This window comes from Cebus imitator, unplaced genomic scaffold (assembly GCF_001604975.1).
Source record: "Cebus imitator isolate Cc_AM_T3 unplaced genomic scaffold, Cebus_imitator-1.0 Scaffold16, whole genome shotgun sequence".
NCBI classification, from domain to species: domain Eukaryota; kingdom Metazoa; phylum Chordata; class Mammalia; order Primates; family Cebidae; genus Cebus; species Cebus imitator.
In genome coordinates this window covers 8,345,549-8,359,407 of record NW_016107331.1, presented here as the reverse complement: position 1 = coordinate 8,359,407, position 13,859 = coordinate 8,345,549, and the positions used below count along the sequence as shown (strand labels likewise).

The 13,859-nt window shown below is 41.0% G+C and overlaps 1 protein-coding gene and 1 long non-coding RNA gene across 4 annotated transcripts; both read left to right on the top strand.

The window, feature by feature from the left end:
• The first annotated feature begins 107 nt into the window (after nucleotides 1-107).
• On the top strand, nucleotides 108-2,703 carry DEGS2 (delta 4-desaturase, sphingolipid 2). The gene is made up of 2 exons (XM_017508183.2): nucleotides 108-233; nucleotides 1,427-2,703. Exons 1-2 carry the CDS (start codon nucleotides 128-130, stop codon nucleotides 2,314-2,316), a joined length of 996 nt encoding a protein of 331 aa, XP_017363672.1. The 5' UTR covers nucleotides 108-127; the 3' UTR covers nucleotides 2,317-2,703.
• Nucleotides 2,704-4,078: 1,375 nt separating this feature from the next.
• LOC119468189 lies at nucleotides 4,079-10,581 on the top strand. 3 transcript variants are annotated; one of them, XR_005196838.1, is made up of 4 exons: nucleotides 4,079-4,213; nucleotides 7,208-8,708; nucleotides 8,985-9,117; nucleotides 10,543-10,581. It is a non-coding gene; the product is annotated as an uncharacterized LOC119468189 (long non-coding RNA). The 3 variants fall into 3 exon arrangements; XR_005196837.1 differs by lacking the exon at nucleotides 10,543-10,581 and having other exon boundaries at nucleotides 7,221-8,708; nucleotides 8,985-9,550; XR_005196836.1 differs by lacking the exon at nucleotides 10,543-10,581 and having other exon boundaries at nucleotides 8,985-9,550.
• Nucleotides 10,582-13,859: the final 3,278 nt, after the last annotated feature.

Below are 13,859 nucleotides of genomic sequence, written 5' to 3'. Positions count from 1 at the left end.
AGGGGGGAAGGAGAGGAGGAAGGGAAGGAGAGAGGGGGGAAGAGGGGGGAAGGAGGGGAGGAAGGAGAGGAGGGAGGGAAAACCTTTGCCTCTGCTTTTTTGTTCTGTTGGGGCCCCAGCTGATTGGATGGTGCTGGCCCACATTGAGGGCAGGCCTTCCCCACTCAGTCCAATTACTTGCTCCCAGTCTGGAAACACCTTGGCAGACACACTCGAAAAAATGGGGCATGCCTGTAGGATGTGCCAGCCCAGTGGCTGTTTCTGGGGTCTGTGGGAGACAGGACCAGCCCACAGCTGGGCTGGGCGGGCACTGCTGTCCTTCTGTGTGCAGGTTTCTCCTCTCTCTGGTGGTCCAGAGTGGAGCCCCTGAGGGAAGGCTGGGGCTCGGAGGGGCAGCTGAGTCCTTCAAGGTGCTGGGAAAAGCAGGAAGGGCACGGGGCTCCCTGAAGGTGGGCTGTACAGGGCATGGTGAGGGACCCTGAGGGTGCCCCACACAGGTAGAACTTAGTATCTTGGTTCAGCAGATGGGGAAACTGAGGCCCACTCTCCAAGGTCAGGGTTGCCAGGCTCTGTTGTGGCTCTCGCCTCTGAGGGGCACAGGAGTGGCCTATGCTTGCCTGTACCCAAGCGCTGGAGGCCTGGGCCTGCCCTCCCCAGAGCTCACCTGGGTGTGTGGCTCACCTGACCAGGTGTGGTCTGCCCCTCCCTCTTGCCCCGAGGCTTGGCCTCCTTCCAAGAGGAAGCAGAGACTGGTTGCCTGGGAAAGACAGGATGGGGTGGGGGTAGGCCTGGAACTGGCAGGTCCCCAGGAGGGTTGGCCACTGCCCTGGGGGTGGGGGGCATCCCTGGGTGAGAGGGAGGCAGTAGAGCCCTCGGGTTTGCAGTCCGCTTACATCCAGGCAGGCAAATGAGACTTTGCATGCGACTTTCTTGGTCCTGTGCCTGGGCCAGAGCCTTCCTGAGCGGGAGCTGCCAGTAGGCCCCCTTGGCCTGCTACACAGGAGACACTGCTTCCCTACCTGGGACTACTTTGCTGCAGGCGCTAGGCACGCACCCCGGGGCTGGGGCCCCCCCCAGGAAGCACACAGGCAGCACTCAGGCACAGCCTCTGCGGCGTCCCCGCTGGCCTGGACCTGCGGGGTGGGAACAGCTGGGATGTGGAAGGCCAGTGTGGGCTGCATGCGCCCCTGCTGGAGTCTTGCCCTCTGAGTCTGGCAGGATAAGGCTCGGCCAGGGCAGGAGGCAGCAGGCCCTCGGGCAGCACTGAGTGTGACTGGCCTCTGTGTCCAGGGGCAAAGGGACCAGTGAGGTTTGCTGGCTGCTCCCACCCTCTCTCCTCGGCCACTGCCGTGGGAAGAAGCGTGCGGAGGAGGGCGGGGTGCAGCCCCACTGGGCAGGGCCTCACACCTCCCCGTCTTCCCTGCAGCCAAGTACCCGGCCATCAAGGCCCTGATGCGGCCGGACCCGAGCCTCAAGTGGACGGTGCTGGCGCTGGTGCTGGCGCAGCTGCTGGCCTGCTGGCTGGTGCGCGGGCTGGCCTGGCGCTGGCTGCTGTTCTGGGCCTACACCCTTGGCGGCTGCGTGAACCACTCGCTGACGCTGGCCATCCACGACATCTCACACAATGCAGCCTTTGGCACCGGTTGTGCTGCGCGCAACCGCTGGCTGGCCGTGTTCGCTAACCTGCCTGTGGGTGTGCCCTACGCCGCCTCCTTCAAGAAGTACCACGTGGACCACCACCGCTACCTGGGTGGCGACGGACTGGATGTGGACGTGCCCACGCGCCTGGAGGGCTGGTTCTTTTGCACGCCCACCCGCAAGCTGCTCTGGCTGGTGCTGCAGCCCTTCTTCTACTCACTGAGGCCGCTCTGTGTCCACCCCAGGGCCGTGACCCGCATGGAGGTGCTCAATGCACTGGTGCAGCTGGTGGCGGACGTGGCCATCTTTGCCCTGTGGGGGCTCAAGCCTGTGGTCTACCTGCTGGCCAGCTCCTTCCTGGGCCTGGGCCTGCACCCCATCTCAGGCCACTTCGTGGCCGAGCACTACATGTTCCTCAAGGGCCACGAGACCTACTCCTACTACGGGCCCCTCAACTGGATCACCTTCAATGTGGGCTACCACGTGGAGCACCACGACTTCCCCAGCATCCCAGGCTGCAACCTGCCCCTGGTGCGGAAGATTGCGCCCGAGTACTACGACCACCTGCCGCAGCACTCCTCATGGGTGAGGGTGCTCTGGGATTTTGTGTTTCAGGACTCCCTGGGGCCCTATGCCAGGGTGAAGCGGGTGTACAGGCTCGCAAAGGATGGCCTGTGAGGCTGCCTCCTGGTGGCCATCATCCCCCACCTGCCCCTCCGGCCTCTCACCCCAGCTCTGAGGGGATGCATTTCCTTCCTGCGCCCCGGGCTGCTGCCCTTGTCCCCTCAGAGCGTCCTGCACAGCACACCTGGCCACAGCAGTGTGGGCTGCAGGGCTCTATCTGCTCGTGGACTCACCCTGGACCTTTGCAGTGGCCCTCCCTTTCCGTCCCTCACCGGGCAAGGCCTGGACCTGCCCGTGGTGACCTGGGTGCTCTGAGCCCACAGTACCCACAGAGCTGACTTCTTGGGGTGCCTGTGCCGTCCATTAAACCTGGCGTCTGTTTCACAAAAAAAAAAAAAAAAAAAAAAAAAAAAAAAAAAAAAAAAAAAAAAAAAAAAAAAACTGAACTAAATTTGGATGTGTAAGTAACAGTATATTTGTAGTATTAACTTCTTAGCAAAAGCAGAAATAGAACTTTTATCAGGTATGTTAATAATCAAAACGTTCAATTTTGGTAGAAATCAAGGGTCATGATGCTAACAAACTGGATTTAATACAATATTAAAACAAACTCTAATGGATGAATTTGATAATTATTCTCTCAAATATTTTGCATAATTGTTCCATTTTATGAATTGTGGAGTGATGCCACTTTTTCCTTGTTCATATCTGCTGCCACTTATCACATTTGTCTAGAGAGTTTTGTATCTGATTCATTCTTCTTATTACTTTAAACATAAAACACAGTAGACATAGCATGCCTTGTTTATCTCTGCCTTGCCTGACCAGACTTCTTCAAAGTCTGTTCAACATTCGCACTCACCTCCTGGAAGTGTGTGGTAGTTTACCTCACTTGATTGAATTCCTCTGTCTTGGCACTGCTCAGCACTAGTTTCTACTATATCAGTTTATGCAATAAACTTGTTATTTTATTTCACATATGTGCTTAATATCTTAAGTAATATGCAAAGTCTTTAAAGTGGAAGCAATTTTTATTTCTTTAATTTTCCGTGATATCATTCTAAGGTACCTAGCAGAATGCTCCAAAGAGGAGCTACCCTGTTCAGCAGTTAGGACTGAGCCAAGTGGATGGCAGGTCATCAAGTCCAGTTCCAGTCTTAGAATAAAAAGAAACATGCCATTCTCTCATATAAGTCAGTAAGTTATTGTTCAACAAGATGGGGTCAAGACTATTTCTCACAGAATATATGTTTAATGTTTTCTGGGTTGGTCCAGAGTCTGACAACTTTTCCCTTGGACCCTTTCTCAGGCTACAGTATTATATTCATTTGGAAATTTTTAACCAGAGTTGATTTTAACCCGAGTTTATGGGTGAGCACAACGTGAGGACCAGAATGAAAAGTTTTGCTGAAGTTACAGTACAGTATAATTATTCCTATTTCTCCATTTTCCAATGTCTTTAATAGAGAGTCTAAGAGGAAATGTTCTTAATTCAACCATGCTTTTATCAACTGAATATTTTCAATTTTAAGGGTTTTTTGAGACAGTATACTTGAGAAACAGTTGCATGTATAACTACACAATACCTGGGTTAAAAAACCAGGCATGGGTTATCTAGTCTGCAGCAATAAACTGGTAGCTTCTAGAACAGAACCCATTCTCACATATGCTTTGTTTGGCCTGCCCAGTTCTCAAAACCAGATTTATTCTTTTAGTTCAAAACCCGGGGCATTTCACATTCTTAAAAAATCTTGCTTCTTCAGAAAAACTAGAAGGTTTTGTAACAGTGGGTCTTCTTTCCTGCAAGATAAAATCACCTGGGACTGAACATTTGCCATTCTCTTTAGACGGGGCATAGTTTCTCCAATTTGCCCCAGTCTTCAGTACTTCTTAGAGAGATTTCCTCCAAACCTACTCAAGCATTCATTATCTGCCTTCTGTCTGTAGGCATGTAAGTGATTCCTGATTTAGTCTAAGCCCTGCATTTTCAACTATTAAATGGAAAGCTGAGTCATTTATAGTGATGTATCCAAGCCCTGGGTGTTATCCACTGAATGATTAGATGCTTCAAAATGAGTTACTTTTAGACATTTCAAAAGGATTTTTAAGATAGTGAAAGCATCCTGATATAAACGTGCATATCCGTATGTATATAATTATTCAGATCTACTATAATTTATTATACAAAATATCTTCCATATCACACTTTTCTAAAGGTTGGATAATAAAATGGGTAATATGTGTTTTCACTAGACACAAGGTTTTCTATGTACATAAGAGAAGAAAACAGAGTTTCAGTGCAGACAGTTCTGCCTAGCTGAGAGAATTGGTTTCTCAAGCATATGGGTGGATTCCTTTCTTCCTTGTTTGTCAGTTGCTTCTGGAGTGTCTGATGGTGAGGAAGGATCAGCGTCTGAGAGATATAAAGATGAGACACCTTGACATTGGCTTAGCACTAGAAACTTGTACTACAGCTAGCTCCAAGAAGAATGAAAAGAACTAAGTATCTAACCACTCCCAATAACTGTCTTGTAATCTGGATCCTTGGAGTTTGCTTGGCCTACTTTGTTCTGACTCTATCAGGGAGAGATTCTTCACTAAATCAATTTAGTGAAGCAGGCCAAGCAAATGCCAAGGATCCAGATCCTTTTCTTGAGAGTGAGCTAACCTAATTGGCCCTGAAATTCCTTTAAAGGAAAAAAAATTTGCATTAAAATTTCTGGTAATTTTGTATCATTTTTACATGAAAATGAATATCCCCCTCTACTCTACCCCACATGCACACACGGGGCACTCTATGAGATTTACCCCAGGCAAACTGAGACAACACAAGAAGCCAGTTTTAGCATGGTAACAATAGCTCATAAGCCCACCTGCCACCATACACAGGAGCTTTTATCAAGGCATAATAGAATGTTAGAGAACTAATTACAGTATCATTTTTCAAACATGACACTCTCTAGAAGTTCAGGTTAATTTACTCCCTCAATAAGTATTTTTCAAATGCAAACTTGATGAACAGCACTGATCTATATGCTGAAGATGAGAGAACAAAAAATGCGAGATCAAAACCCTGCCCACCAGTTGCTTACTGTCCAGTTAGAGAAAATTCGTAATGCAAAATTGTATATGAGTAACAGAAGGGGTGTAGTTGAGTGAATGTTATAGATGTTATGGTTCCAAGACAGAAGAGATAATGAATGCGTTATTCACTTAAATGTGAGACTTGAGTACAATCTTGGAGAATGGGGAGGGCGAAGTATGAAAAATGCTTGAGGTTAGATATGTGCTTTATTCAGTTGACAGTGAGGATTCTCAGCTGTCTGGAGTGGAAGGTTGATACTGGCAAGAAGTAAATTAAGTAGGCAGGAGACATCATGGCTAAAATCTCATGCAGGGTCAAACTTCCTGGGTTTGAATTCTAGATCTATCACTTACTAGCTGATGATTGTACCTCTGAAGTCTCAAAGCATCTTACAGAGCCATTTGGGAGATTTTGTGAGTCCATTTATGTAAGACACTTGGTACACTTCCTGGCACATTAGCATCACTTTGTAAATGTCAGCTACTATCAGTAGAGGTGGCGGAGAACCTGATATGAAATAGATTTGAATGCCAAAATATCAGAACTTGACCTTGTAAGTAAAGTGAAAGATATCAGTTTTTTTAAACTTGTTTTTTAGTGGATTTGAGACATGATATTGATGATGTTTCAATAAGATTGATCTGGTGGCATTTGTTATAGAGGATGAGTTGGAGAAAGGAGGCAGGAGGGAGGGAAGGCAGCTGGGAGATTACTGGCATAGTTGGGGTGTGAAGCACCGAAAGTCTGCACAGAGAAATTTTAAAGGGAAAAAAAAAATCACTGGGAAGTTGTTTTTAATAAGCTACAGCATACTGGATCTTAATCATTTGGGGTCATAGGCTTCATAGTCTGACAAAAACTGTGGATCCTTTTCTCACAAATGTACCTATACTGTTGCACACACACACGAAAATCTGCATGCAATTTCAGGGGGTCAAGAAGCTTGCCCTTGGAACCCAGATGTAGGGAATAAAAAAGAGGCAGAGAATGAATGTACTATCATGAAGTACAATAATAATATAATAAACCAAAAACAGTAGTATGATAAAGTGAATGTAATAGATTACATTGCATATTAATATTGCTAGTTTGTATTTATGTTTGCGAACTGATTTATAATTTTAGTTTGCCCCACAGAGATGGACCTATTTTTATATCTCAATTATAATAACTGTATTTTCTTTCATCCTTGATTTTTTCCTAAAAAATACTACTTCATTGAACTGATCTGTCAAATGCAGCTTCCACACTCGATTGGTAAGTACAGGATATCATATTCTGCTTCACACTGCCAGGTTTTGAAAAATTGGTGCCTGTTTTGAAAATTGGTGCCTGTGTCTTTTTTATTTAAGTTTCAAAATTATGTAAAAAACATGGCTCAGAATTGTTTTTTTCAGTGTGAAAATTAAAAAGAAATCTGCATTGGGATTTTCCTTTCTCCATTTCTAACACGAATTAAATCTGGAGACTGGAGAGGGAAGTCTATTGCATCAGTCTTATCTTCACTTACCATTGATTGCCTTTCTGCCCGCTTATTCCTATGTTCCCGTGTCAAAATTAAGCTCACTAAATAATAGCCAATACACCACAAATTGCAGTTCCCGACAATATTTTCATAAAAGAAGACAAAAAAAGTATAAGAAGAGAATACATCTTTTGTTGTGGATGAGCTAATTCTCAATAGGCACTCCAAATGCCTATCTTTAGGTTCCTTATTTTTCTTTTATGTTTGGAGCAAGTTTATTTATACTTAATTTTGTGGTAAATACCAAAAACAGCTTGCATCTCTATTAAAATTATTCATATATTACACAGGATAGGAATATAAGTTTTTACTAATAATGTATTCATTTCTTTCAGATTAATCTGTTAGGAAATCTCAACATTTTATGAATATTTACCAAGCTTTCACCATCAATCCTGAGGATCAACAGTCTAATCCTGCCACTTAAGCCACATCTAACATAGGACTGGATCTGCTGTTTTGGAAACTAATTGATACAATTCTATTAAACAGACTAAATTGAGGTGAAAATAGACCTAATGACCATCGATGCATCAGTTAGGTCAAAATTTTTATCTTTTCATGCATGTTAACCACATGAATATACTTTTAAAGTTGGAGCAATTATCATACACAACTACTTCTCCAAATTATGCATAAAACACTGGTACTAGAAAAAGAGAATGCAGTATTTGAGAGCTTCAGGAAATCCTATTCTTATCAGTAGAAAGATGTGGATGTACCATGACTCAGAGATATTTTTATATGATGCTAAATGTATTATAATAAAATTAGCTTCTATGATTCGCATTTACTAACAGCTCTGAAAGTTTCCTCACCTTGTATATAGATTCGGATTGGAATACTTTTTGAAAATATTTTTCTTATGTATTTAATTTTTTCAATAATGGTTGATATTTTTGTGCTGAAATGGGCTTAAATATAACTTTAAAAACAATTTAAAATAAGACAGTTTACATTAGAAATAATAACTGAGTTTAAGTTAAACCAAGACTAATTAAAAAAATAAAAGACCAACATTACTGACTTTGGCCTCGAGCACAGTCAGTTTGGCATAATGGAGCCTCGCTGAACTGGAAGCCTGAGAGTTATGCTGTCTGTTGATTACATTCTCTGTCACTCAGAAGGTAATGAGACCATTTTCCATTCTGTAAAATGGGAATTAAAACAACTTCTGCATTTCTTTTTCAGGGTGGTTGTAAGGATCAAATATAATAAAGAGTGAAAACACGTTAATCTTAAGTGACACAAAGTTATTTAAAGAATGGATTAGTGCTATCCCAATTATTGACTTTTTTTTTTCCCTACAATGGTCATTTTCCCTTTTTGGTTTTCATTGATGGTGTCTGTCCTCACTTCCTCTGAATAAAGTTTTGGAATTTTTTTTTTTCATAATTGGATAAAATTAGAAAGAATCCTGCATCAAGTAGGAAGATGCCTTAGCTGTTACATTGTAAAATTCCAAAGAAAATCATTAGGCACGTGGGCCCATTTAGGGACTTCTGTTTTATAAGGCATGTTGGTGTATAAGTGTATGAGTAGAACTCCACAAATTATACTTAACATTTACCCTTAAGTAAGCTGATAAATCTGCGTGAAAAGAAGCCCAAGTCTCCACTCTTGCTTCCAGTTCTCCTGCTTACAAAGCGAACTGTGTCTGCCAATTCCCGAAAAGCCAAAGGGGGAAGCTCTTTTTTTACAAGCTACCTTTAACTGGCAACATTTAGTGCACTACACTAATACCCTAACAACATCTTTACAGCAGCCTCAGTCAAGTCCTGCGCATCCCTTAACCTTCAGGCCTGGGAAGAGAACTTGGCTTGCGGCCACCAGGAGGTGGGGAGCTGGGGAGCTGGGGAGCTGGGGAGCTGGGGAGCTGGGGAGCTGGGGAGCTGGGGAGCTGGGGAGTGGGGAGCTGGGAAGAAGGATGGCCCCGGGCTCCACCCAGTATTAGAAACAGGGGCAGGAGGCTGGCGGGTGAAGGGGGACGACACCACCTGGTATCCTTTCTAAGTGATTCCTGGGTTACTCTGACTTTGTTTTAGTCATCACGTGAGCTAATTACAATGCTAATTAACCCTAGTTTACGGGGACTGCTGTGCATTTGTACAGGAGGCTTCTTTGTTTGATCTGCTACATCATAAGCTTACTAGCACGGAGGGATAGCATGTCGTTGAACGTGGAAGAACACACCTTCATCTGTATTAATGAAGAAAACTATTGAAAACCAACAGACTAATTAAGGGTAATGATGAACAATTTTGATCAGCCATTATTTGTTAATATTGAAGTTCGCTCCTGGAAAGAGTAGAATGGGGAAGTTCGTCTTCCAGCTTCTACCCAGAAAGGTAGCGAGAGAGATCCTGTTTCATTTCCATTTCTTCTCCCACAAACTGTTTTAACATATAATTGAATCAATGCCTTTATTTCAAAAGAAAAAAAAAGTAATTATAGAGCTTGTTGGGATCCTGTATGAAGAGAGGACATTATGCCTGCATGAATTCCATCGGTGATCTGAGGAGGAGCAGGCTGCTTGGACCATTACCCATCATTGTCGAACAGCAGAGTAATTAATTGGGCAAATACGTCTAGATCTGGTGAATTCACATGCACAGTAACTGGGCAGCAGCAACACACACTCTTTTACTGTGAATAAAATAGCAATAGTTTTCTGTGTCTTTGTGCTATGTAAAATGTCTTTTTTTTTTCCCCTCTTGGCTTTATCCATTCCAGATTATTTTGTCCATCTTTATGTACTCATTTGAAAAGAGCTTGTTTATTACAAAGGAAAAAGATCTGTAGATGAGCAAGTTTGAATTCCATGGCTCCGTTTATTTCTAAAGGAATGAATTCGGTTCATTATGATTTCACTAGCTTTTAGAATAATTTAATATTTTCACTAAAATGGGTTAAATGAGCATGAGGAAATAGTTGTAAATAAAACTACTTTCAGGAAGGGGCGTGCATCCAAAATAATTACTAATGCCTTTTAATTACTATCCAATATTAACGCAAAAATTTAACTGTTTATTTAAATGTCATCCACAGAGGTAGAAAATAAGGCACGGCATTTGTCCTGGAGAAACTGATGAAGAATATTTCATCACCAGCCTCTTATAAGAGTCCTCTGTAAAGCATAGACAATAAAAAAAAAAATCTAACACTGTTTATTTTAACATCAAAAAAGCAGACAAGTATTTAGAAGAAAAAAATATGATTGTTTTAATGCAAATCATCTCTGACAGCTAAGTCCAAATGTAATAAGAAAGCTTAGGTTTTGACTTAAAAGTAAGTCAATTTTTCAGCATCTCTACTTCTGAAGAGGTTAAATGATGATTTCCTTTTTTCCTGATCATATTTTAATCCAGATAACACAGGACTTGCACTCCTAATTCAGACTTTCTGGTAAAGCTCAGCTTGTCACAATGTATAGCTTTCTTTCCTTTGATAAGGTCAGTTTGCCAAAAAGAACAAAGTGCATATGAGTAATACATTACTCAACCACTTGTATACATACATCTATTTTTCTTACCAGGTCTCACTATTCAAAAAGGTACAGACATGGCACCATGATAAAAAGGGTCATTTAAAAGACTTCGCAGAGGCTCTGTACTGTGAAGGATTGAATTTTCACTTGAATGCCTACATTTTCACATCTTTTTCTTTGCAGAAATATTCCTTTTGAATGGCAGACTGCAATTGGGTAGGTTTTTTTTTTTAAGTCACTGACCAGGAATATGAAAAATATTAGAAGGCATTTGTCCCAATGGTAGAACACAGTTCACTACCAGGTACCTGGTGGTTACTAAGAAAGTTATACAACTTTGTCTCCAGATTGAAGAGCTCCTTCGGATAAAAGCCTTAAGTTCAGTCAAGGTGGAAGGAACACTAAGGTCTGCCACTTCTAAATGACAGACAATTTGAATAACTTGCAAAATCATTAGCCCCAAAGCCATCTACCTAGTAATTTTTCATAATCACATCCAATGTGTATTCTTAGGAACACACAAGCAGACTCCAGTTTTTTACCTACTCCAACATTTGATCACAACGTTTTGAGAAATATGCTCATGACTAATTTTTAAAAACTCTAATTTTTCTTTAGTGGTTATAAGTCTATTAAATACACTAAAAATCTTAAATCTTGATTATTGGGTTCCCCAAGGAGTTAGTGTAAATTCAGTTCAGATGAATGCAACAAATATTTCTTCATCTCCTACTATCAGTATGGTATTGTGCTAGGATTACCGGGAGATACAAAAATGAATAAAGTATCTTCTCTACTCTTAAGAATTCTAGAATCTATATTAAAAAAAAAGTAAAGTGTACAACCATAATAAAAGCTAGAATATGATGAATAAGTACAGAAAGTCACAAAATTCTTTCAGAATATAGCAATGAGATTTTTTCTGGCTGAATCAAGGAAGACATCATAGGGGAGAGTGCACTTAAACATATTCAATTGGACTGCAGTGGAGAAGAGCAGGAATAGCCTGAATAGAATTGCTACATTCTGGAAAGGAAAATGGCAAGAGAAAAAGCATCAAGTTGGAAAAAATGCAGGCATTTTGGTGTGACATGGAGCGCAGTATAAGCTGGACTAGGTGCAATATAAGTTGTTGAGGAGGAGTGGTGAAAATCAAATGTGAACAACTATGTGGACACTTGATGACATTACTGAAGCGTTTGGTTGTGATTCTACAGGAAATTGTAAGCTTTAGAGCAAGAGAGAGTCTAACAGAACTTTGATTTGTGTAGCCTGCAAAATATTGTTTCCTTCTTCTCATGTATAATTTATCTGTTTTTCTTTTTATTGCTAATGATTTTTCTTGAGCTTTAATTCTATTCTTTTCCCTCTCCTGTTGAAACTAAACCAGAGGACTAGAGATGTCACAGGCAATATATCCCCCACACAAGTATTCAAGTCCAAACTAAATTGTTAAGAAACTTCACAGTAACAGTAATGATTTTATGACTCTAAGTCTAGTGGAAATTGCGTATTGTTATTTTATAAAAATACTTAGAATTACTTGAGTTATCTGGAATCAGAAACAATTTTACATTTCTTTGAAAGTGGAACAAGGATATCTTGTTCATATTGTATAACAAAACCAGAGATTTCTTGGGCTTTTAAGAAATAAACTTGCAAGCCTACCTAAAGCATGGACATTTTATTTCTAAATGTTGACATGTGGAAAAGTTATCAGAAGTAAATTACATTGAAGAGTCTGTGTACAATGACATATAACTCAAATAAAACGTTCCGATTTCCACCCACTGCCATCCAATTCTCTCAATAACGTACTTATCGTAACAGAAAAGGTACCAATATTTTAAAAATTTGAGTTTTGATTAGTGAAGACAGAGATAAATTATCCCTTTAAAGTTTTATATAAAATTAAAATAATTTTCTCTTAGCTATAGAAAATAAGGGAAATTCTGTGGTTTATTTTTTTAATTGAAAGGTTCTTGGAATAGGGGAGCAGAAATGGCAGCAAGGGCGAATTTCAACTCAGTGCATTTTTTAAGTAAAATAGGTTACTCTGTATAAGATTAATAGAATTTGAAAGTGGGCTCCAGCTTTTCTGATGGCCTAACAGATCAATTGTTTGTAGTGTACAGTACACAGGTGAATGACAGATCAGACACATTCTGTTCATTTTGATGTCACGTATTTTTAATCCAATAAATTGCCACATATTTAGCCCTATGACAGCTGAAGCAAACAATCTGACACTGAAATAATTGAATCAGTGGCCCCACATTCATACTCAATATTTGGAGTGGGAAGACAAGTGGGAGAAGTGGAAAGACAAAGCTCATGAGGCAATTGGATGGAAAAGGAAATCCTGCTCTTTTGTTTAAGAATAGAAATGGTTTCATATATAAGCTTGAAAGTATGATATTAGTCTGCAATTTCAAAACTAAGAAATCATTATTTTTTATCCTGAGAATAATGGCATTAATTCAGACATTATGTCTTGGCTTGAGATTGTTGACTTCAACATGCAAAATTTTATTTACCCTTATACTGAAAATAGCTACAACTAAAAATGCTATTTAGAAAGAAAAAATAATTATGATCCCTGTGAAGGCACTATAATGACAGACACTGTGACCAACACAAAGGCAGGATGACGGATATTTTTCAGTCACTTGATATATATTAACCAGACTTAATGTAACATTCTTAAATCTGGGCACCTACATTCAGTTATAAACTTATTTTGCTTTCAAAGAAATGTAGTTCAACTAGGAATTTCTATATCTATCTATTTAAGTCTCCAGAACAAACATCTGATGGGGATGGAAATACCTAGTTCGTAGTCATTATTCCTAGAAGCTCCATGAATTTTTCTAATTCTTGATGCATCTAACCCTCTGGAATCTTTTGCTCTCTCATCCCAGAGAACTACATTATCCATATTATATTCTCCTGCTAGATGCATTATCAACATATTTCATTCTTGCCATGAACAATCTTCTGAGTTGCTTCCTCCACATTGTTTTTGCAAGATTCACACTTCCCACCCCTTTCTGGTTCTCATTCTTTCTATCCTTTTCCCTTTCCTTCTGCCTCTATGAGTGGATTGTTCTTTGCCCATTGTTTTAATTCTGCCAGGGAAAACCACAGCAATCATTACTTTCTGGTAAGTGGCAAGAAAGGAAGCGAGAGGAGGTGGGTGTAGCTAAGTAGGAAAGGCTGCTCTAAACTCACTGGAAGGAAGGGCAAAGTTGGAATTCCAGTCTGTTAATACACTTATCTCTTTCATGTTGGCTTATAGTATGTTTTCCCCACTGCCTCTTAGTCAATCACAGCATCACCAATAGCCGGATGTTTACAAAGAATAATTCAGAAACCTCTGCCCTCTGATTATATTTGATTAGGTATGGGTTTACCTGGTAAAATTTATATATGATCTCCAAGTTCCTGCCTTCTAAACTAGTTCCAAAACATATGGTCTGGCCTATGCAAATGAGATAAAT

Bases quoted from the DNA above. Each gene is read 5' to 3' on its own strand.
- DEGS2 (XM_017508183.2), top strand. From the start codon at position 128: ATGGTGCTGGCCCACATTGAGGGCAGGCCTTCCCCACTCAGTCCAATT. The intron at 234-1,426 runs GTAGGATGTGCC...TCTTCCCTGCAG, and splicing joins CGAAAAAATGGGGCATGCCT to CCAAGTACCCGGCCATCAAG.